This window comes from Primulina huaijiensis, chromosome 2 (assembly GCF_012295235.1).
Source record: "Primulina huaijiensis isolate GDHJ02 chromosome 2, ASM1229523v2, whole genome shotgun sequence".
NCBI lineage: Eukaryota > Viridiplantae > Streptophyta > Magnoliopsida > Lamiales > Gesneriaceae > Primulina > Primulina huaijiensis.
In genome coordinates, this window is record NC_133307.1 from 20,674,391 (window position 1) to 20,698,986 (window position 24,596).

Genomic DNA, 24,596 nt, shown 5'->3' on the forward strand with positions numbered 1-24,596 from the left:
ACTGAATATATCCAATTTTCCAAATGGAAGATTTGACATTTCTTATGGTGGAATAGGTTATAGGCCATGACTTTAGGGTTGAAATATTATTTTCAAATTCTTGTTGGTAAAACTTTAAATATATATCCATCACAGTTTATAGTGTCACTCTACTACTATAATGCATGAAAGAATAATTCAATTTTAAAGATCAAATACCATAAAAAATATGCATCCTGCATATTCTCTACATAATTTATTTTATTTTAATAGTTTGGTTCAAATTAAAAATTAGCATATATAATAAAAAATGATAATAATAATAATGCTACAAAATGAACATCTTTGAAGATTCATCTTTATTTTTTTTTGGCAAAAACTTATGTGAGACGGTCTCACGGGTCGTATTTTGTGAGACGAATATCTTATTTGGGTCATCCATGAAAAACTATTACTTTTTATGCTAAAAATATTACTTTTTATTGTGAATATCGATAAGGTTGACCTATCTCACAGATAAAGAAACGTGAGACCGTCTCACAATATACCTATTTTTTTTAATTTACCAGCACCATCCACTAATTACATATTGTATAACTAAATTTTTTTTAAAGATTAGGTAATGCTATTTTTGTTCACATGTAGAAAATTTTAAGTTAAACCCTAAAAGCTAAAACCTCTCCTCCAACCTGCGCTGCTCTCTTCCTCCGCCGTGCCTTTAAACTTTGAAGTTCACGTATTTCCGCTGCTAATCACTGCTTACCCAAACATTCATTCATTGGCTTCCAAGCAGGAATGGCACCTCCTTCAAGAAAATCTCACTCGAAAAACCTCCGGAATCCATCCAGCAAAGCTGCGATATCCAAAGTAAACCGCCGTAGCCGCACTGTTTCGTCGCAAAAGTTACCTATTCAGCTCGAAGACGAGGCCCCAGATTTCCCCCGAGGTTTTTCACCCATCTGCTTGCAGGATTTGCCCGTTTGAATTGTGCCTTGTGGGGCTAAGCATGGTGAATTAACAAAAAAAGTCACCTTTTAGGGTGGAAGGCATATAAGTTTGTCTATTGAGTTGTGATAAACATTAATCTGAAGATATTTAGGATGTGTTTCACCTAGAATGACAAATGGAAAAGGGACAAACTTGAGGAGTCTAGTTTATCTTGCTTTTGTTGAATGCTTATCGATAATCTGTAAAAATTATAGGAAAGGGTCTTGTTAAAGAGATGACATCTGCCTTAACTTTTTCCAGATGTACAAATTATTCCATGAGTTCAAAATGATTACTGTTGCTTATTTATAACATATTTTAGTTCGTTGTCAGAATTCTTCTTTCAAATTTAACGAATGGTTCTTTTTACTGGCGCTTTAGGTGGGGGAAGATCTTTCAGAAATGAAAAGAAAGACGTGGTTGGAGCAATTTTGGACAATGAGATTGAGGCCGATCACAGATTATTGCAGAAAAGAAGGAAGGGAAAGAAGGTGCAAAAAAGGAATCAATCCGGGGAGGATGATATAGGTTCACTATTTGGAGATGGAATTATGGGTAAATTGCCTAGATTTTCCAATAGGATCACTTTAAAGGTATAAATTTCCATGTTATTGTTACTTATTCTAGTTAATTCTGTTTTGCAAATCCTCTGCGGAACTTTTTGATAATGTGTTTCGATGGTATGATGCAATTTGAGATGTAAGGAGTTGATAAGTGTTGTCTTTTTAATAAAGTTTGAGTTGGGGAATAGCTAGAAATGGATTGAAATTCATAATAGGACATGACTTTTGGTGATTCAGTTTACTCGGCGTGCAAAACTTTTAAGCTTGTGAAGTCCTTAAAATTATAAAGATCATGTGAATTAGCATGCCTGCTTTTCTTAGCTTCTTAGTTTGTGTATATGCATGATATTTTGACTAGTATATCTTAAATATTTTCAATTCCTGCACAAGTACTGTAAATAAAGGTTGGACTGCACCTGGAGAGTTAAATGTTAAGGATGTTTAAAGTTTGGAGTTTCTTCAGTCTTCATTTGCAGCAGGACCCATTGAGCTCTTGGAGAGTACATATGGGGAACATGCTCAGATACACTTGCATGAATCATGTATCAGGCCTTATTTTTATGTTGTACACATGGCAGCCATTGTTAAAATTGTTTTAAGTTACGATGTGTCATATACTCCAACTTAGCTGCAACAAAATCATATATAATCAGGCCCTTTTGAAAACTATAACGGTGTACACCAATACAACTTAGTCATTATGAAACACACAAATCTAACAATGTATTGGGTTTTCCCTGACTGCAATGGCTATTCCAATTTCTTTTTTTCCAAAGGTCTAATCCAAATTGCTATATTGTTTCCTCTTGAGTTTAGCTTATCCATTGGCATATTTCTCTTTCTTGAATCTGAGAATGTTTTGCATGTGTACATGCATGTAATAATAATTATTTGCAAATTTTGCTATGTTTTAACATATTTGAATATCTCACTCTTTATCGAAACTTTCTGAGCTTTATTGAGCTCTATTTAGTTGTAGAGCATATATACACTTCTGCTCACCATTATTAAAAGATTACATGACACATATAGGCCAAGTTCGAGGCAAAGTGTTGCCATTTAGAAAAGCATATGTTTTGACCCTAATTTCTTGGTCAATGGGACTTTAAAAGTTTGAGGCCATGAATGTGAGATACAACATAATAATCGTTCATTGTTGCATGTATATTGCTAAATATTTGTTTTATTGTTTAATAATTTGTTAATTGCAAACTAGAGCTTTTAGATAGTTTTTACTCACAACTAGATATTGTAATAGTGTGGATTATTGTGCTTCGATTAAAAAAAACACGATTTCATCTCGAGCCTTGGACCAGTGCTCCAGTGCTCGCACTCGTGACTTTGTGAACACCATTAACGACCGGAGTTTCTTTTTTTTTTTTTGTCTTCATTTAGAGTAGATGCTTGATTATTGTTCATGTTTAGTCATGTATAAATGAGGATCAGGAATATATTGTAGCTATAGCTTGTACATTCTAATCACGTGAATGGTGGTTCATGATATCATTTGAGTTTATAAATTTTTTGCTCCATAATTGCCTTCTGAATGTTGTAAAAAGATTCAGCTTTCTTCTTTCTTTTAATATTTCAGAACGTCTCTTCCGGAATGAAATTGTGGGGTGTGATTGCTGAAGTGAACGAGAAAGATATTGTAGTTAGTCTCCCAGGGGGTTTACGGGGGCTAGTTCGTGCATGTGAGGCCTTTGACCCAATATTGGGTGGTGAAGTGGAACAGGTATTTTCCTTTTGGATCTCTATATTTGTTTTCATCATTAAATTCATAGGACTGATTTCTTTTCGTCTCCTGTCTAGGGAAGATATCAAATCAGTATATTATTAAGACTAAAATGTGCTGGCCCCTATTCTAATTGTTTGTGACAGGACGCAGAAAATAATGTCCTTTCTAGCATATATGTTGGGCAGCTTGTATCTTGCATTGTCCTACAAGTAGATGATGATAAAAAGGAGATAGCAAATCGAAAGATCTGGCTTTCTCTTCGTCTATCTTTGTTGCACAAAGGCTTAACCCTGGATGTCATCCAAGAAGGAATGGTATGTCTGTGCGTAACCGTTAAAACCATTGCTTTTGGCTCAGAAAAGGTTCATATTTCTGTTCTCTGTTTTGGTATTGCAGCTTTTGGATTTTTGTTTTCAGTCTGAAGAACTTCTATCATTTGTGTGCTAGAATTTTCCTAGAGTTAATTAGACTTTCTCACTCATTCAGTCAAGCGAACAACTGAAAATAAACTTTGTGATTATATTTAACGGGAGACAAAATATTTTGTTTAACTGTACTGTTCCTATTATCAGAGTTGGGTAGTTGCCATAACCACATATTTGTTATTCTATGGAAGCATCCGCCTCGTCGATTATTCTTTATGGTTTACTCGCACTTGCTTTAAATAATAATTGCTTTCAGAGATGTTCTTGCTATTGCTGTGCACTGTGTTTTTCTTCTTTGTCGCTCTCATATTTATCGTTCTTGGTTATGCAACTGCTAACTACTTGTAATAACGTGCTTTTGTTTATATTTAGGTGCTGAGTGCATATGTGAAGAGCATCGAAGATCATGGGTTTATACTCCATTTTGGATGTCCTTATTTTGCAGGATTTATGTCAAAACACAGCAAATCTGGTGATTATTACTCCATCTTGCTTCCTCCAATCATTGGACATCATATCTTATCAAGGAACCATATTGCATATAGATATGAGTAATTGTTTAAAGTTACTCTTAGGAAGATTGAAAATTTGCAATATAAATATGAGTAATTGTTTAAAGTTACTCTTAGGAAGATTGAAAATTTTGAAGTGTATTTGAATATTAGCAATGTGTTGGCAAGCAATTGCTTGTTTAGCAGTCTGTGGTTTTTCGCTCGCTTCTTTCTTCTCTGTGTGATCAGATAAATATAACTCTACCAAATGAATACTGTCCTTTATGATAGTGCCAAAAGCCCAAAATCAACAATCCCTCACGAACTAAGATCTTAAATAGAATGTTTGATCTCTGTGCCCATTTTTTTTAGAAAAAGGAAGTGGTGAAGCAAGAGTGGGACATATTTTACAAGGGGTTGTTAGAAGTATTGATAGAGCTCGTAAGGTAGTCCATATGGATTCTGACTCTGACGCCATTTCAAAATGTGTGGTATGTTCCTAGTTATTTAAAGTGCCAACTTTTCTTTTTCTGAAAAATTATTCTGGTTCTTATCCGCTACTATCTGTGTAGACCAAGGAGCTTAAGGGTGTTTCATTAGATCTTCTCATTCCAGGCATGATGGTTAATGCTCGTGTGCAATCAACCCTTGAAAATGGAATCATGTTATCTTTCCTTGCCTATTTTACTGGAACTGTATGTACGGCATCCTTTGTTGGATTAAATTGCTTCCTGCTATTGTCGAGCAATGTGTTCCATTATTATGTTTAATATGATCTATCTTTCTTGACATGGCAGGTTGATGTGTTCAATTTGGATAAAACTTTTCCTTCTTCAAAATGGAAGGATGGCTATTCTAAAAATATGAAGGTGATGCTTTTGCCCGTTTTAATTAGATTTTATGATTAGTCTTTAACTCTTCATTATTTTGTGAACCGCTGCATATGTCATGAGCCTGAAGTAGTCTGTCGCTGTTTGTTCATGCTTTTCTCAAATAAATTTTCTTATTCTAGTGCGGGTTCATTTCGATAATTTCACTCTTGTTTGTTAATGCCATAGATCAATGCTCGGATACTATTTATTGATCCTTCAACTAGGGCTGTTGGTTTAACACTTAATCCTTACTTAGTCGGCAACAAAGCCCCACCATCTGTAAGTTTGTTTTTTTATGCACTTGTAGTTTTTTACTTTTTGTGCCATCTTTCAGGTTGGCATTAACGTTCAATCCTTGCAAACTCAAGTCTTAGTAATTTTAAGTTTCTGATCCTATCTTGCTTTAGCTGTTTGACTGTGCTGCTTTTGTTCCATTTTTATAAATTCCTGGTCCGCAATGTCCCCTTCATTGCACTTCTCAAATGGAGGGGTAAAATATTAAATGAGATATGACCCATTCTTTCTCCCTGATATGATTTTATCTATCAAACAGCTCGTTAAAGTCGGCGATATCTTCGATCATTCTAAAGTAATCAGGGTTGATAAGGGGTCAGGTCTTCTTCTGGAAACTCCTACACTACCAGTTCCTACCCCTATATATGTGAATGTAAGTATATGGATTATTTTATGCATCCTCCTGAATGTTTTATCTATGCACTGGACTTTGATTGATAATATCATCGAGGCAATTTCAGGTAACCGATGTCGCGGACAAACAAGTTAAAAATTTGGAGAAGAGTTTTAAAGAAGGAAGCTTTGTTCGTGTCAGGGTACTTGGATTTAGGCGCTTAGAGGGGCTTGCGACGGGTATTTTGAAGGTTGTTTTCACTCTATTAATCGATGTTTGTAATTCTATGTGCTTTTCACTGCTCAACTTCATACTTACAGGGAATTGCTCTCATTAAACATATGCTACTTGATGGATGTTATGAAATACCCCAAATGACAGCAAATTTTCTCCTCTGAGATAAGCATAGAAGACTGGTAGAAAGTGTTTTGAACAAATAATCTGCAGGAATAATTTGCCATTCACCAGTTATTGAATTAAAACTGGAATTGGGTGTGGGGAAAGATGATTTTCAACGATGTCCATGAAAAGAAATTTTGTAACCGAGACTGATAAATTAGTTCATATAGATCCTGTAAGTTTAGAACTCTGAAGTTATGATCGGGAGCATTGGGGCCTCAGGAACAGCTGAACAGTATGTATTACGTTTTCAAAAAAAATTATTGAAGATGGTTGTCATACAATGAGTCAGGAGGGGTCCAGACATTTGGAAATGTTACCTGGAGCATCCTGGAGCAATATTTGGTGATCTGCTGATGGCATATATTCTCTTTAGTTCCTATTTGATAATTTTGTGAATTCTCTTTGTATTATACCCAACAATATATCTTATTTGCATATCAAACCAAACTGCATATTTTTGCTTGATAATTAGCGCTGATTTGATTGAGTCTTTTCTGCTGATCAGACTAGTGCATTTGAAGGTTCAGTTTTCACTCACTCTGATGTAAAGCCCGGAATGGTGGTAAGAGCTAAAATCATCATAGTTGACAGTTTTGGTGCTATTGTCCAATTTTCCAGTGGCGTCAAAGCCCTATGTCCTCTCCGGCATATGTCAGAGTTCGAAATACTGAAGCCTAGGAAAAAATTTCAGGTTGTTACGCATGCTTTTCTGAACGATCTTACATTTCTTCATTCATTCAGTGAAAGTCATTCCTTCTCTGAAATTTTACAGGTTGGAGTTGAGTTAGTTTTTCGTGTTCTTGGTTGCAAGTCCAAGCGGATAACTGTTACACACAAGAAAACTCTTGTATGCTTTCTCCTGGGCTTTTAATTCGTAAAATTACTTGAGTTTTCTTCTTGTTTCTTCTGTGTACTTTTTTGTATATAGATTCAGGTTACTCGCCAGTGTCACTCACTCACTCCAATTTGAGTTTGCTTCTGATTTATGGCTCTCCTGTTTATTGTTCATAACTTTTGTCATTTTATTTAATCTGGCATCAAAAGTGTGTGGAATCTGTGGATCAAGCTGGCCTATGGTTTTAAACCTTTGGTGGTTTGAATAAATACTGCAGTTGAGGATATTGGAAAAACTGAGATTTATACAGAAAAGTGTAAAGTCAACTTGGTTTCAGTGTAAGTGAAGAAGGGGACCTGGGCTAGGGTTTTATATTTTGAACTTAGTGGATCTATTGATGCGTACCATTTTAGAGGTCATCTCATTGTTCATGCGTGACTGAGAGTGGAAACAGGTTGTCAACTATTGAAGTAACTTACATTCTTCCTCAGGTATTTTCTGTTGATAGATTTGTAATCTGAAAATTGAAAGCTTGACATTAAGGTTGGCAAAATTTTCAGTTGGCATGCTCATTTGCACGATATGGTAGAGAAAGGGATTGGTCTATTAGTTTTGACAATTTCTTATAACATTAATTGTCACCATTTTTTAAATGTAATTGCCATACTTTTCTTAATATGAAGTTCATTGGGATCATTACAGGTGAAGTCAAAACTAGAAATTCTTAGTTCTTATGCTGATGCAACCGATGGATTAGTCACACATGGGTGGATTACAAAGATTGAGAACCATGGGTGCTTTGTTAGGTTTTACAATGGGGTTCAAGGATTTGCCCCAAGGTTAGTTACAGGGCGCTGGAGAATAGCATTTTGTGAACATCTTGCAGGGACTGACATCCCTCGTATATATTATTATGCTTTTATGATTTTTGCGATCTCCATCCAAGTTGAAGTGCGTGTTGATCTTGTTGCAGATATGAACTTGGTTTGAATCCAGAGAGTGATATAGGTTCCATGTATCATGTTGAGCAAGTTGTCAAATGCAGAGTTGTGAAATGTATTCCTGCATCTCGCCGAATACATCTCAGTTTGAACATGACGCTTAAAAGGTTTGTTTCTTTTGAATAACTAATCTGTTTAATGATTGTATGTATTAAATTTTCTTTTGCTCATTAGGTTTTTAATTCAATAATTCCTTTATGACTTGAAACCAAGGTTAATTTTGTAAAAGTTGTGTTAGATTTTGATGTGGCTGGGTTTTTTGGAACAATATTTAATGGAAATGGTTTTTGGAAAATTTTTTCCGTGGGTTTTGCAGATACGAGTTTTCTGAAATTTGAGTAATTTTGAGGTTCAGTTCTCTCTATGGTCATTCCTTGTTATGTCAACATGAATACATGATTAACTATGCCTTTTGCTTCACATTACTGGGGATTGTTACGTGGTTTTATCAGAAGCTGCAATTTTGTGGCAAAAGTTATTATTTTTTTAGCAACACAAATTTCATAAATTAGAAGTACTTTTTTAATTAAAGAAAATTAGTCACCTCTTTGATAGGGTATTTAGTTTTTACTAATTTTTCCACTGGAAATGAATTGTGGGTTGTGAATGATTTGTCTATGTTGACAAATTAGAATACTACCTGTGAGCGCCTCCATGACTGTCTTTTATTCCTTGATGTTACATATCCATTCATCTGTAAAATATTGATTTCTCGGTCCTTTTCATTTGAACATATAATAGGGCAGTAGGGGTTGGGAGTGTGAAACCAGGCAGCTTAGTTGCTGGAGTTGTTGAGCAGGTATCACCACATGAGATTCTAGTAGACGTCATTTCCTCAGGTCACATGAAAGGCACAATTTCCCTCGAGCATTTGGCTGATCACCATGGTAAATTGACCGTGTTTTTAGTGTAGAGTTGCTTGGTGATTCAGCTTATAAGTATGAAACTGCAGATTCCTTAATTTTGCTCAAGAATTATTTCACTGATTTTCCCCAGTATGTTGCTTGTGTTTGATTCTGATTCCAAAATGCAACAGGCCTTGCCACTTTGATGATGTCTGCCTTGAAGCCAGGTTATCAGTTTGACCAACTGTTGGTTCTCGGTAATCAGCCTAATTTTTCTTTTACTGGCCACCTTTTTTATTTGGCAAACTTTTAAAACTTTCTTTTATGTTGGTCATATTCGTACAACAATAGGGTCATAAAGAGCATTTTGGTCTTGTCTAAGTCAAGAAACAGATACAATTGCAACTGTACCCAACCTTTGCATTAAGGAATGCCAACATTACAGTATGTAGAATGCTACAACAATAGACTCATAAAGAGCATTTTGTTCTTGTCTAACTCAAGAAAAAGATACATTTGAAACTGTACCCAACCTTGCATTAAGGAGTGCTAACATTTCATCATGAATCAATGTAACATAATCCATTCAAGTTTACTTGAAAGTATAATGATGCTACAAGTAGAAAGGGAAGCTTAAATATCATAAGGATTATTGCAATTGAAATTTATTTGCAATTATTGAGAATATATTTTATGTGAGAGTACTACTGCAACAAAAGAATTAAATTGTTCTCTGGACTGTTGTTTTAAGCGACGACACAAAAATCTTGTTCTTTCAATTTGTTATCAGTAGTTTTTGCACAAATTTTTACATTTCCAAGCTGAGTTTTATATCCTACTATGATTTATAGGAAATCTACGGAGTCTTATGAACTCTCGCGTAAGATTTGCTGTATGAAAGAAACAACGTGAATACGAAGTAGTTTATTATCAACATATCATAATTATTATCATGATAACTGCGCACCTAAGCTTATAAATTTCATATAATTGCTTTACAAATTATTTTTCTCTGTGTTAAGAATAATGGAGTAATGAGTACGACTTTTTACTGTTAGTCATTTTACTGAATGTCATTTATGCAGATATTGAAGGAAACAGTCTTGTACTCACTGCCAAGTATTCACTAATTAACTCAGCTCATGAGCTTCCTGTTGATACTACCCAAATTCGTTGTCATTCTACGGTGCCTGTAAGCACACTGGTTTTGGTCGCATTTGACCATGTTCTCTTATCATATGATTGCACAATAATCTCCTACCAATAATTTTTCCTCTATCCGATGCCTTTAAGTTGTTAACAAACTTATAGTTTATGTGGAAGAACAATCAGAAATTTTCATATTTTAGGAGCTCGAGTGTTTCGCTGCCTATCAGTTGCTAGCAAATTTTAGTTTGCATGGAAGAACGATAATTTTCATATTTTTGGAGCGCAAGTTTTTTGCTTATAATTTAATCAATCCTCATTTACTTTCTTCCATTGCTTCTTTAAGAGCTCATGACATTTTTGGACCAGGGTTATGTGTGTAATATAATTGAAAGTGGTTGCTTCGTTCGATTTATAGGACGTTTAACTGGTTTTGCTCCCAAAAGCAAGGTATGTGTTCAGCTTAGTCTCCTTTTTCTCTTGAAATTTGTATATAATACGTGAGCAGTTGACATTTTATATTAACTCTGAGGTCTTGGAATCTTGTAAAGGCTACTGATCATTGGAGAGCAGATCTGTCTGAGGTCTTTTTTGTTGGTCAATCTGTTCGTAGCAACATAGTTGATGTAAGTAGAAATTGGGATTTTGTTTTTCAGTACACTAAAGATGTTTAGCTTTAATATCTCCGCTCTCTTTTCCAGGTTGATAGTGAGACGGGTAGAATAACCCTTTCACTGAAGCAGTCATTGTGCTGTTCTACAGATTCATCTTTTATACAGGAACACTTTCTTTTGGAAGAGAAGGTAACACCTAATTTCTTTGTCATGTAGCCCCTAAGGATCTAATCTGCGAGAAGTCAATACAGGTTTTACAACTAATGACTTCCGGTTGAAAAGATTAGTAAATCAAAAGGTTCCTATATTGATGTGAAGTGAGCAATTTTGTGGGAAAATATTCTTCAGTGATACAAATAGTACACATTGAGTTAGCTACATATAATAAACCTACCACGAGGAAAAATGAAACTAATCGGGCTATACCTGATCACATGATTTATGGGATATTCTAATAAAATAAAAAACCAAACGAATATGCACAGTTCTTGGAATGCCGACTAATTACAAAATCTCCTAAGCCATTAGTCATGTTTTTTCCCCACACTTGCCTTCAAGATGAAAGTGAAGTACTTAACAACTTAGCAAGTACATTCGCGAATCGATTGTGTAGACACATACTGCATTCAAATCAACCATATCTCCAATTTCTCCTTGATGAAGTGTCTCATTTTGATGTGCTTCATTCGATATACCAGGTTGTGAGCGCTATCAATCCTACGTTTATGATTTCAGCAGAGTTATCACTCATGCCTTGAGCCTTTGCTCATGATTCTACATTCGTCGTTCAAAGATTGTTTTCTATCTCTGTTTAAGATTTTCTTGATTCTTAACAAACATGTCAGCAATTTCATCAGTGTCATGGACCTCCCGGTTAATTCCAACTTTGCCTGGGATGTGTGTTTCAGAAGAGCTTTAAATGAGGTCAAAATTGTTGAGTTCAGCACTCTACTAGGGGTCTTAGATACAGTTCATTTGGAGGTGGGTATGGAGGATTTAGGGTTTGGTTGGGGGACTCTTCATTGTCTTTTTCTGTTAATTCATTTCATGACTACTTTTTTCCGATCAACAACTTCCTATTTTTCCGTATTTTACTGATATCTGGAAAGTACCTATCCCATATAAGGTTCAAGTTTTCTCGTGGACTGTGGCTTTGGGAAAATTGCCGACTTCTGTTGCAAAAACGATGGCCCGACTGTGCTTTATGCCCGAACTGGTGTAGCCTATACCGGAACAAAGTGGAGGATCAAGACCATTTACTTTTGCATCGATCTTTCACGAGCGAAATTTGGATCATAGTATTGCAGGAATTGGGTTTCAAATGTTCCACGAAAGGCACGAGACATGTTTTTTTGAGCCATGTTTACTTACCGGGAGGAAAACTAGGTGTTTTTGGTATGTGGTAGTTCATTGTTTAATTTGGTTGGAGCGGAACAAAAAAATTTTCACCGACACAGCAGAGTCTAGAAATGAGGTTTGAGAGAAGATCAAATTCTGATTCGCTAGTTGGACGACAAAGTTGGCAGAGTTTAACCATCTAATTGTCTCAGACGTAGTGAGGGATTGAAAATTTCTATGCTATTGACGAAAGTGTAGTTGCTTTCATTCTTTGTGGTTTTTTTGCGGATTTCTCATCTGCCTACTTGTACTTTGTTTTCATATTTTAATAAAATTTCGTTTCTAACAAAAAAAATAATTTATATTGAAATCCCATCATGTGGTCAGATGCTCTAGTATCAACAATCTAATATTCACCAATATCCCTTTATGACGAAAAGGATAATGACTTCTTACCTTGCGCTTGCCGTGCCATCATTGCACTTGATGCAGGAGTTTAAACTGATCGTATTTGATAGGCCTGTACAAGGCTCCTCAAAATTTCCATCTCAGGAAAGGGCTTGCTACTGCAGTTTCATCCACATATGCCGTAGATTTTATTCACCAAGTTCTAGGTTTCCAACCTTCTGGTTATCCATGGATCTCATGGCGATTCTCCTTTGCTTGCTTTGGTTTTTACTATTATTATTCTTTGAATTCTGAGAGTTACAAGCTGCGTTGCAATTTATATCAAATGCAGAATTTCGCAAAGCTTCAGAACTTTAGGAATTCAAAGAGCTAATTGGCATGATCTTTTTTTGAATTTCTTTGTGAAAACCTTAGAAACCGCTTCAAAAAGCTGTGGGTGTGATTTAGTCCACAATACTCACTCCAACTTCGTTCAAATATTTGTTCAACCCTTGCAGGAAGAAAATCTTGATCCTTTTTAAGCATTTTATGGTATAGAGTATTGTCATCTATGCACTTCCATTGGGTTGTGTAGAATGAATCGTTCGCCAGCCACATTTCTGTTTAGGTGTAATAATACTCAGCGACAGATTATGTTCCTCGCTAAATGTTGTGAATGATGAAATAAATCTAAAAAGCTATAATCGGCCACGGGGTGTCAGACTACTCTTTGATAGAGAAAAGGAGCGAGTATGTTGACAGACGCTGACAAAATGCTGGATGAATCTACGTTTGATGATGCTGACTGAAAAGAATCAGTCATCACTAGGCAAAATATTATATAATATATAAATACTTGTTTCTATGTATGGTTACTTTAAAAAGTTTTGTTACCGGCTGCGGGATTACCTGGCTCTTGATACCAGGAAAACAGAATTGAAAAGCCTGATTTATTGAACGAAAAGTGCCACAACACTTGCGTTTAGAGCATCTTTGTAAATACAAGTTTTTGAAACAAACAAAACGGGTTCTACTGATCCCACTGTTCATGGGGTTTGGAATTTCCCACAAGAGCTAAGAGTCTTTGTTGAAGGAATTGATCTTATCTCTGGGTATCAAACATCATGAATGCAGACTTTCCCTCATGACATCCATTCTTTCTGTTAACCAGCCATTATTTAGTGTTGTCCTCAACTAGCTGCTACTATAAGTTATATGTAATGCTTGTTTTGTATAACATTTTGGACTTGTTTTGTTACTTTGTCCAGATTGCGAAGGTGCAACTCTTGGATTCTGAAGGCCCTGAGTTGAGCTGGATTTCTGCGTTTGATATTGGCACCATTATTGAAGGAAAAGTTCATGAAACTAAGGATTTTGGTGTTATAATCAGCTTTGAGAAATACAATGACGTATATGGTTTCATTTCACATTATCAGTGTAAGTCAGGTGAAAATTATCATGTTATCAGTTATAATACTTGCCTGGTTGAAAATGACATTCAACATAAAATGTTTCAGTGGCTGGAACCACTGTGGAAAACAACTCTACTATTCGAGCTTTGATTATCGATGTTTCTAAGATAGAACGCCTGGTGGATCTAACTTTAAAGCCAGAGTTTCTTGATACACCAAAAGAAGAGAGCTCCATCATGAAAATTGGAAAGGTTAGCCTTCTACTTTTACGAGTACCAAGTCAGGATGTTTACAGTCGTTTTCCTCTTGCACTCAAGCATGCTTTGATGTGATTATCATCTATTGGTAGTCTATATAGACTTCACATTTCATTTGTGTCTAGGGCTTGTAGGTCTAAACATTTCTGTTTTTATATGGTGACAGATTCACATTTTTATTCTTTCGTATTTTGACAACTATTCTTAATTGCAGAAACGCAAAATAAGAGAATATAAAAAGTTGGAACTGAATCAAATTGTAAATGCTTTGGTCGAAGTTGTGAAGGAAACTTACTTGGTTAGTTTTTTAATCTAATTATTATGTGTTTCACTTATTACTTGATAAGCTTCATGTGAATGTTAAACATTTCTTTTTTCCTTGATTCAGGTTCTCTCAATTCCATCTCATAATTTTGCCATTGGCTATGCATCAATAACTGATTATAACATCCAGAAATTGCCACCTAAACAATATACCAATGGACAAAGGTAACTCTGCCATTGTGTTCCCAAGGCCTGCCTGGCAGTTTGTGGTCAACCTTTTATTTCATCCTTTTTTTGGGAAATGTGGCTCTTATTTTTTTTGCATCATGGTATAGAAAAAAATCTTGTTCTTAGGTAACAAGTGGTTTAGCATAATTCTGGTCAAGAATGCACATCTGACATCAATTATTTTTTTGAAGAAATAACCACACATTTTGTATGCTATTATTTTTATGTTCCTGGTGTGGGTCAAAACAATGTTGATTTATCAACTATTGAGAACAGTTAAAGATCTTTATAAAATTGTAGTATATGCTATATTGGCGAAGGTTTTAAAAGGTACAGTTACCTCACAGATGTAGAGGATGCTAGCAAAAATAAGTCAATGGTGCTATATATAATAAATTTTGGGCAGTGTAAACATAGAAGAATGTGGTCTATACTATTTAACATTTACGTTAAAGAAATCTTTTGCTTGAACTTGCAGTTCTAGTTTTCTCCCAAAGTGCTTGCTTTCAGCATAGTGGAGAGACTTCTTATCTAGGAGTAACTCCTTCCTTCTCCTTTTCTTTAGGAAGCGGTATTCAAATGCATTTCAAAAATTTTGTGAGGCCTGCCGAGGAGTGTATTTGAATATTGTAATTAATTCTAAAAAGACTGTGGACAATGCATTATGCCAAGTGTCGATAAATATACACATTCATACATATATATTGATATTGATTAGATTGGATGGTTTGAATTGAGAGCTGGCAAATCTGATTCGACAGGCTCTAAATACCAAAAAGTTAAACCTCTCTTCGTTATGCCTTAGTTTGTGGTGTCGACTTTTTTTATTTGATTTGTTTATTAATTTATCTCCTTTGGGTTTTCCATTTATCATATTAACCTGTGAAATCTCTGAAGAGATGTAATTTTTTTTGTGTCACTGTACTTTTGAGGAACTGTTTTACTTGTTATTTTCATGAACCTGTTGGTTGAACTTTTTGATGCAGTGTCATCGCCACTGTAGTGGCTCTTCCAAATCCTACAACATGTGGGAGATTGTTACTCCTGCTTAAATCTTTAGGCGATGGGATGGAGTCTTCCAGTTCTAAGCGATCTAAGAACAAGTCTAGACATGATGTTGGTTCTCTTGTACAGGTGGAGGTGGGGATAATTTCTTCCTTACTCAAGTCTCATGGCTCTTATAGCTTTCAAATGACGAGTGACCATTATATTTCAGGGCAATTGTGTCCTTTATTTCTATTTCTTTGTTTGAACGCGTATGTTAATTTTCAGATTACTGAAATAAAGCCTCTTGAACTCAGACTGAAATTTGGTTCTGTATTTCATGGAAGAATACATGTGACAGAGGTGGATATCTTTATCTTATTGAATCTATATGCGATTGAAGAGAGTTTCTGTTTATTCATCCTTCTACATGTATATGGAATTTTCTGAATGATTTGGATGTGCATCAACAGGCAGCTGATGATAATTCTAGTGAAAATCCATTTAGTGAATACCGAATTGGCCAAACACTGTCAGCAAGGATTGTATCAAAGCGTAGTATGCCATACAGTAGTAAAGGAAGATATTCATGGGAGTTATCCATAAAGCCTTCCATTCTAAAAGGTAGGCATCATCAACATCCTTTATATTTGAACTACATGTGAAAGGTGGTAGTGTTCGTGACTCCGTGTATAAAATTAATGAATTGAAAAAAATCATGACCATCTGATCAGGAGCTCTTTTTTGAAACATACAAGTAAAACCTAATTTCTTATGATCATGTTACTGTTATGTATTACTCTTTCATGAGCACATGCTTCTTGTTTACTAGCATATTTATTGATTGAACCACATTATTTTGCTGACCATTTTCTTCCCTTTGCTTCTTGAACATGAGGTTATCCATAACATTTTTACCATGATTTGTATGCTCGAATCCTGAATGTTCTCTCGCCAGTTCTCCAATTTAGGTGTCAATCATGACAAGCTGGAGTATTATTGGAAGCAATTATGTGGTCTGTGGTTTTCCATTTAGAAAAGCATCAAAATGATGCTGTAATCCTATGAATTGATTATATTTATCGAAGATAAGATTAAACATGTTGATCCACCGAAGAGCATCCTGAATATGGTTCTTACTAAAAAGTGTTCAACCTCTGGATGCATTTATACAAATGCAAATGAAACAAAATTCTTCATTTAGTTCCTGACACATGCTTTTTATGTGCATTGGTTTCCCTTTCGTCCAATTACTACAGTTTTATGCAGTCCTTATTTTCGTTCATAATCTGATTTTGTTCAACCACTGGTATCTACATTTTTATGATTTTGTGTTGCTGATTGCCTATTACCTTGGTGGATTTAATACACCTCTTATTTTGTTTTTGTTAGTTTTCCCTCTTGAATGATACGCCTTACTTTTACTGAGAGTCTTAAATTTGATCTTTGCTGTCCCATCAATGATCTTCCAAATAAATGAACCTCATACACATACTACTGTATACATTCAAATTGAGGTACTTTTAAGATGTGAACAGAATTAGCGAATGATTTTTTAAATTGCATTTTGAATACAGGATCCAGTGACATCAATGGTTTAATTCCTGCTGAAGATTTTAACTATTCATATGGACAAAATGTTTCTGGTTATGTGTATAAAATTGACAATCAGTGGGCTTGGCTGACTATATCGCGAAAGGTGAAGGCTCACTTGTATGTTCTTGACAGTTCATGTGAGCCTTCTGAACTTGCGGACTTCCAGAAGAGGTTTCTCGTGGGCAAAGCACTGTCTTGTTATATTATTAGTGTAAATGAGGAGAAGAAATTACTACGTGTGGTTTTACACCCATTGGCTGTTGGTTTTGGGGAACTTAAAAAGAATGATCCTTATTGTCATCCACAGTTCCATATATTTGAAGGTACCTATGTGGGTGGCAGGATTTCTAAAGTTCTTCCTGGTGTTGGTGGATTGCTTGTCCAAATTGATCAGCACTTCTACGGTAAGGTTCATTTTACTGAACTGACAGATGCATGGGTCTCTGACCCACTTTCTGGTTATCGCGAAGGGCAGTTTGTCAAATGCAAAGTTCTGGAAATAAATCGTGCTGGAAATGGGAAAATCCACATTGATTTGTCTATGAGATCAACTTCCAATGATAGACATGATCTGAAGCTCACTGAACATAATAGTGACATGTAAGTTTATATTTTCTTTTTTGGAGTTACCTTCACTTATTTAGAGTGAGAAATAGACACATGCATGCTACTTGGCGTTGTTGGGTCAGACACCACTTCGGAATGCAGTTTATTTTGGAGTTACCTTCACTTATTTAGAGTGAGAAATAGACACATGCATGCTACTTGGCGTTGTTGGGTCAGACACCACTTCGGAATGCAGTTTATTTTGTTTAAGGAGAGGGCATGGTCTGAATTTAATCATTTTGGTGTTGAGAAAATTAATAGGATGGAAGAGAATGGAAAGGGGAGAAGTTTAAGATTTATTTGATAATTTATCTCATCAATTATTGATAGCAAAAAACCTAAAGAGCCTTTGATTAAATAATGCATTCTCTTTTGATAAATTATTTCCTACCTTTTCCTCCGCAACTTATGTTTCCCTTTTTTCTTGCCATGCAATTTCAAGGTTGCTCTTATTTCACATATTTTTCTGAACATGTGATGAGCTTATGACGGAAGGGTTGTAGAAAAGATTCAGGCAAGATTATTTTGCGTTTTCAGGCTATGAATTACGACCACATATATGGAAAAGACGTGCTCACACCAGATATACTTCCTATTTATTATTATTCAGTTGAGCCAAATTTTTCATATCTAAATCAGAATAATGTCAAAAACAATTCGTGCTTTGTATTTTTATTGTTGAACTATAATTTATGAAAAGACATGTGGGCGAACATTTATGCACTTGCCCAATTATTTTGATATCCATCTGTCAGTTGGACAAATGATATAAAACAAATTGTAAAAACTCAAAATATTTGTGGTTTGCTTATATTTTTAGATTCGGACCTACAGCCTGGATTTTTGTTTAATTTTCATTTATATGAAACTGTAGCAGCACAAAATATTTGTGGTTTGGTTCCATTTTTTAATTCTGACCTACGACCTGGGTTTTGTTTTATTTTTTGCATTGATATAGGTTGTTTCTCACATAGTCATATATTAATCAGAGTATGGAGTCGTTTTCCGGAACTTGATGTCACAATTGCTCTTCTTATTAATTGTTTTCAGGCATTCATCTACTCGGCACGTGGACAAATTAACCGACCTCTATCCTAATATGGTGGTTCAGGTAGTGATAAAAGTTTCAAATGGTCTTCCAAGCATTACTTTTTTCTCTTGTCTAGTAATTACTTATTTTGTGCGTCCTTTGCTCTTCATTTGTGTTGTCCATGTCACCCCGGTGAAGTTAAGATTTTTTCCCCTCAACACTGGTGCAGCACTGGTATTAGAAACTTAACTTTATAACAGTCGTCTTGTAATTTTACATGTCCAAATGTTATGGTGAAATTTTAAAAATATCCTTGCTGATGTGTTACATAGTTATTTTCATTTCTTTCTTCTTCGGCCCAAATTCTAGATAAACATTCATTGTTTGCTGCAGGGTTATGTTAAAAATATCTCCGCAAAAGGATGCTTTGTGATGCTCTCACGGAAGATAGATGCAAAAGTTCTCCTTTCTAATTTGTCAGTAAATTTTGTTGATAATCCAGAAAAAGATTTCCCTGTTGGAAAACACGTGAGTGGCCGGTAAGTATTTGTTTGGTGCACCTCCATGTTAATGTCACTATGCAACCATTGACATGTCTAATGCAGGGTGCTTTCTGTGGAGCCGTTGTCTAACCGTGTTGAATTAACTCTCAAGACTCCAACTGCAACCAGTGGGCCAAAGTTTGATGCTTATTCTTTAAATAGCATTATAGTTGGAGACATAATTTCTGGGAGAATCAAGCGCGTTGAATCTTATGGATTGTTTATATCTATCGATCGAACAAATGTGGTTAGTGAACTTTTTTCTGAGTCTTAATTCTTGCTTCCAAGCCTGATTTTAATAGTTATGTTGAGAGATGTTCAACTACAATGACTTGTGACATTGTGCTCTTGTGCTGATGGATATCATAAGGTAACTTGTTCTTGTAACACCCATTGTTTCCAGATTTGACCAACTGATTGTGACTGAGTTTGTTTTTTCCTTGGGGGGTGGGGGCGGAGGGTGGTATTCTGTGCTTCCCATCATATCAAAGGTTTGAATTTACTCATCAATGAAAGAGCATGGCCCCTTACTCATTGTTTCCATATTCAGGCTGTTATATATCACACAACTCTGGGGGTAGGAAAATAATGATCGGGATAACGGACCAAAAGCTATGGAACTTGGGTGTGGGTCTTTGGAATGACTTTTTTTTTTTAATTTATCGTGCTCATTATACATAGTATGCCCCCGGCCCATCAGCAAATGCTTAGAGTTTTCCACAGGCTGATTCTGTTTAAACTGTACTCATTTGCTGATGGTACTTTACCTTGTACAGGTTGGGCTATGCCATGTTTCGGAGCTTTCAGATATTCATTTGGACAATATAGAGACAGAATTTAATGCAGGGGAAAGAGTGATCACAAAAGTTTTGAAGGTAAGTCCATTATTCACTAAGCTCATCAGGAACAGCGTGTGGCCAACAAATCGACCTGTGACATGTCTAGAATGGAAAGACAAGGGAGTGCAAAAAGATGAATGCTGGCACTTCTTGATATTCGCTTGGACTTTGGCCTTGTTGAATTATTTATGGCAACTAACTCCGTTGTAAAAAGTTTCTTTATAATATTTAGGTCATTCATGTGGTCAAACCCTTAGTGTGACTGCTAATTGATTAAACTGTTGTTGAGCGTAAGTGTTCAAAACTTCAGCCACCAGCAAATGGTTGAAGCTAGAATCATATTATTAGAATAAAATTCCCCACACCACTTTTAAATAAACACAGCCTTTGGTATAAAGAGTATAATTATGCTAATGATATGAAGTTGTAATGATTGTAAGCAAGAGGTATCAACTCGATGCTATCCATGTAGAAGCTATCAAATTGGGAAAAAACAGCAAGAGAGAGCCTTCTTTTTCGCCCCTACCAACTGCTACTATAACTGAAATTAGATTTTTCTCTGATTCTCGCACCATCCCATCTTCCATCCTTTTATCCTTTTCTCCTCTCCCTTGTTGCACGTGTTCAAATCCCTTCTCTCTTTTCTTGAATACCTTGTAAATTTGAGGTTTAAATGATGGGCCTCAACACTTAAGTCCTTTCTTTTGGCTGAAGTTAAGCCTGTATCACATATCAATTCATGGTCTGAAATTCTTTTTCCAGGTGGATGAAGAGAGAAATCGAGTTTCTCTTGGGATGAAGAAATCATACTTCAAAGATGAGGAAACATTGCAAATGATTTCAAGACAAAGCGTTGATGATGACGTTGAGAAAAATGGCTTTATGGTGGTAGCGGAATCAAAATCATTGCTACAAAACACTTCTGCTGCAATTGAGAATGCTAATCTTGAAGTTGACAGTGGATATCAGTCGGTGCTAGCTGATTTTGAAAATAGGGCTCTTGTTCCACCACTTGAGGTTCCTCTTGATGATATAGAAATACCAGATGATGAAGTTGATGTTGATAATGTACCAAATGCTGCTCATTCAGAAATCGTTGAAGAGGAAAATAAGAAGAGGGCAAAAAAGAAAGCTAGAGAGGAGAGGTAAGGGCACAATGCATAAATAATATGCTTTCATAGAACCGAAAATTGTATTTAGCTTGTTAGGGTCTAACACATTTCCAAATTTCATTAACCTCCTCTTAGGAAATCACAATCACACCTATGTCCACTGAAATTTAAGCATGCTTTAGTTTTGGGGTGTAAAAAAATCTCATGTTTCCTTTAACTCTCCATTAAAATGACTGGATATTTATGGTAAAGTTTGTGATGTTTTGATGTACCTCTGAAGATGTGCAATTTTCATCTGATTTTTTTTTGGACCACAGAAACAATTGCTGCTAATGATTTTTATTTAACCATAGATGTCGGTTGCATTGTAGCTTCAGTGTAATGTTTTTAACATCTCTGAGCAGGGAACAAGAAATAAGGGCTGCTGAAGACAGATTGCTGGAAAAAGACATTCCAAAGAGTGCCGATGAATGTGAGAAACTTGTTCGAAGCTCGCCTAACAGTAGCTTTATATGGATAAAATATATGGAATTTATGCTCTCTTTGGCAGATGTTGAGAAGGCACGATCCATCGCTGAGAGGTAAATGGTAGTATAATCAATATTCATTTCTATCTTATACTAATGAGCTCTAGTTTTATAGGGTTTTGGTATGACAAACATTTGGCTTTTGTATATGAAATTTGCTTTTGTTATTGTTGATCAGTAGTGAAAAGTTAATGTATGACGCTGGTGCTTTGTTGATATCTAGTTACTTATATTATGATGTATAGATGCTACAACAGACTGTGGTGCTTTATCGACATCTAGTTACTTATCTTTTAATTGTAGCTGTACAAACCATCACATATGGTAATTAATGTGTGCTTAATTAGGTTCTGTATATTTTCCAGAGCTTCCCAACTTAATTACCATGCATATTTTTGTACTGCGTATCTCTCACTTGAAGGGCCAAATCATCCTTGAATTTATCCATCGTTCTATCTTATAATTTCAGGGCTCTGAGAACAATTAATATTCGAGAAGAATTAGAGAAACTGAATATCTGGGTTGCTTACTTCAACCTGGAGAACGAGTACGGAAATCCTCCTGAGGTGCTAAAAGAATCTCCTCCACATTTCATTCACTTTTTTGAATTTCTTGGGCTAGTTTACACACTACATTAAAGAAGAAAAAGGAAAATTCCTTGTCATTTGATTTCTTTGGTCTATAAAATCTTTATTTGATTTTCCTTTCCAGGATGCTGTTATGAAAGTATTTCAGAGAGCATTGCAGTACTGTGATCCCAAAAAGGTGCATCTTGCACTCCTAGGAATGTACCAAAGAACAGAACAACACAAATCAGCTTGCGAGCTTCTTGACAAAATGGCTAGGAAGTTCAAGCGTTCATGCAAGGTTCAGACATTGCCATTACGTTTTCTTTTTCCATGTCTTTGGCCTCCTTGTGATGTGGCTTATAATGTAGTTTTTGGCATTTTCAGGTCTGGCTGTGTCACATTCAATCTCTTTTGAAACAAAACTCTGACGGGATTCAGTCTGTTGTAAATCGTGCTCTTCTGTGCCTTCCTCGACACAAGCATATAAAATTTATTTCACAGACTGCGATTCTCGAGTTTAAAAGTGGCGTTCCAGAGAGAGGGAGATCCCTGTTTGAGGGGATGCTTAGAGAGTATCCTAAGAGAACAGATTTGTGGAGCATTTATCTTGATCAGGTAAAGATCATACACCTAATTCTCAGTCCGAAGATGATAAATAAATAAATAAATGGATGAATGAAGAATATTTGAAATTACAAATATATCAGCAACCAACCAAAACAACTGTTGTGTTTTGTCTTTCCATATTTTGTAATTCGTGTTGTGATGACAGGAGATCCGGCTCGGTGATGGGGATGTAGTTCGTGCTTTATTTGAGAGAGCAATAAGTTTGTGCCTTCCCCCGAAGAAGATGAAGGTGATTGCTTATACTTGGTTAATCTTATACCTTAAGTGTTGCTCCTACGTACCACATACAATACTTAGAGGTTTTTCTTTTTTAATATTGCAGTTCTTATTTAAGAAGTATCTTGCGTATGAGAAGACCATAGGTGATGAAGAAAGAATCGAGTCCGTGAGGAAGAAGGCGCTGGATTATGCTGAGAGTACTCTTACTTGATGGTTAATCTTTCCTTGCCTCACGAGGCATAAATGAGTTAAAAGAAGGGGAACGTGTCTCCATTATTTTGAGGACTAATAATTATTGATCTGCAGAGCTTTCTGTTGAGGCAACCATGGGCTTACTGCATAGCACACTCGAGCGGGACGAGCTAAGTTTTGTAGATTAGTGGCAAGTAGTGGCTCCCATCTCATGGAATTAGTTTGAGCTATCTATCTCTTTCATCTTCAGTATTCATCCTTGGAAGCATAAATCAACAATCCTCGGGGTGAATTTTGCTTAACATGTGTGAAATAAATAGGGAGATCATGGCAAAATAAAATTGTGAGATTAATGTCTGCAACTTTCATGTATTTATTTATTTATTATTATTATTACTAACGTAAATATTAATTATATAATAAAAATTTTAAAACTAATTTTCTAAAAAAACAATTTAAATCATTTTGTTATTTATCTGAATTTATTATCTTGTCATGTTAGACAAATAAATGAATTAAGAATTTATTAACTTACTTTCACAATTGTTTTCAAATTAAAATTCAAGCAGTTGATTTTATGTTATATAATAAATGATAATAAACATGATATATAGAATAAAATAAATGTAAACAAATTATATATATATATATATTATTACTAACGTAAATATTAATTATATAATAAAAATTTTAAAACTAATTTTCTAAAAAAACAATTTAAATCATTTTGTTATTTATCTGAATTTATTATCTTGTCATGTTAGACAAATAAATGAATTAAGAATTTATTAACTTACTTTCACAATTGTTTTCAAATTAAAATTCAAGCAGTTGATTTTATGTTATATAATAAATGATAATAAACATGATATATAGAATAAAATAAATGTAAACAAATTATATATATATATATATTATTACTAACGTAAATATTAATTATATAATAAAAATTTTAAAACTAATTTTCTAAAAAAACAATTTAAATCATTTTGTTATTTATCTGAATTTAATATCTTGTCATGTTAGACAAATAAATGAATTAAGAATTTATTAACTTATTTTCACAATTGTTTTCAAATTAAAATTCAAGCAGTTGATTTTATGTTATATAATAAATGATAATAAACATGATATATAGAATAAAATAAATGTAAACAAATTTTATATATATATATATATATATCGTGTGACAGAATAATAAAATAATAATATTGATAGTAAAATATAATTCATAATATTCAATTTAAATAATATTTAACATAATTTTTTTTTATTTTTTGTTTTTAGAATTTTATATCACAGATAATTAATTTTATATTAAAATATATCTTTTGTAAGCTA

At 34.8% G+C, this 24,596-nt stretch overlaps 1 protein-coding gene across 1 annotated transcript; it reads left to right on the forward strand.

Moving 5' to 3' along the window:
* Positions 1 to 629: 629 nt before the first annotated feature.
* LOC140968652 (rRNA biogenesis protein RRP5) lies at positions 630 to 23,627 on the forward strand. The gene is made up of 40 exons (XM_073429679.1): positions 630 to 925; positions 1,348 to 1,559; positions 3,121 to 3,264; positions 3,411 to 3,581; positions 4,065 to 4,164; positions 4,556 to 4,674; positions 4,756 to 4,878; positions 4,981 to 5,052; positions 5,242 to 5,334; positions 5,609 to 5,722; positions 5,811 to 5,933; positions 6,591 to 6,776; positions 6,858 to 6,932; positions 7,623 to 7,759; positions 7,894 to 8,028; positions 8,663 to 8,808; positions 8,958 to 9,023; positions 9,852 to 9,958; positions 10,282 to 10,362; positions 10,464 to 10,538; positions 10,614 to 10,715; positions 13,520 to 13,688; positions 13,769 to 13,914; positions 14,135 to 14,218; positions 14,309 to 14,409; positions 15,399 to 15,552; positions 15,685 to 15,759; positions 15,870 to 16,020; positions 16,974 to 17,592; positions 18,649 to 18,709; positions 19,022 to 19,167; positions 19,234 to 19,417; positions 19,947 to 20,045; positions 20,772 to 21,154; positions 21,526 to 21,702; positions 22,118 to 22,214; positions 22,360 to 22,515; positions 22,602 to 22,832; positions 22,990 to 23,073; positions 23,167 to 23,627. Exons 1-40 carry the CDS (start codon positions 775 to 777, stop codon positions 23,272 to 23,274), a joined length of 5,757 nt encoding a protein of 1,918 aa, XP_073285780.1. The 5' UTR covers positions 630 to 774; the 3' UTR covers positions 23,275 to 23,627.
* Positions 23,628 to 24,596: the final 969 nt, after the last annotated feature.

Excerpts from the sequence above, each read along its gene's own strand:
- LOC140968652 (XM_073429679.1), top strand. The coding sequence starts at position 775 with ATGGCACCTCCTTCAAGAAAATCTCACTCGAAAAACCTCCGGAATCCA. Across the intron at positions 14,410-15,398 it reads CAATATACCAATGGACAAAG|TGTCATCGCCACTGTAGTGG; the intron begins GTAACTCTGCCA and ends TTTTTGATGCAG. Across the intron at positions 21,703-22,117 it reads GCACGATCCATCGCTGAGAG|GGCTCTGAGAACAATTAATA; the intron begins GTAAATGGTAGT and ends TTATAATTTCAG.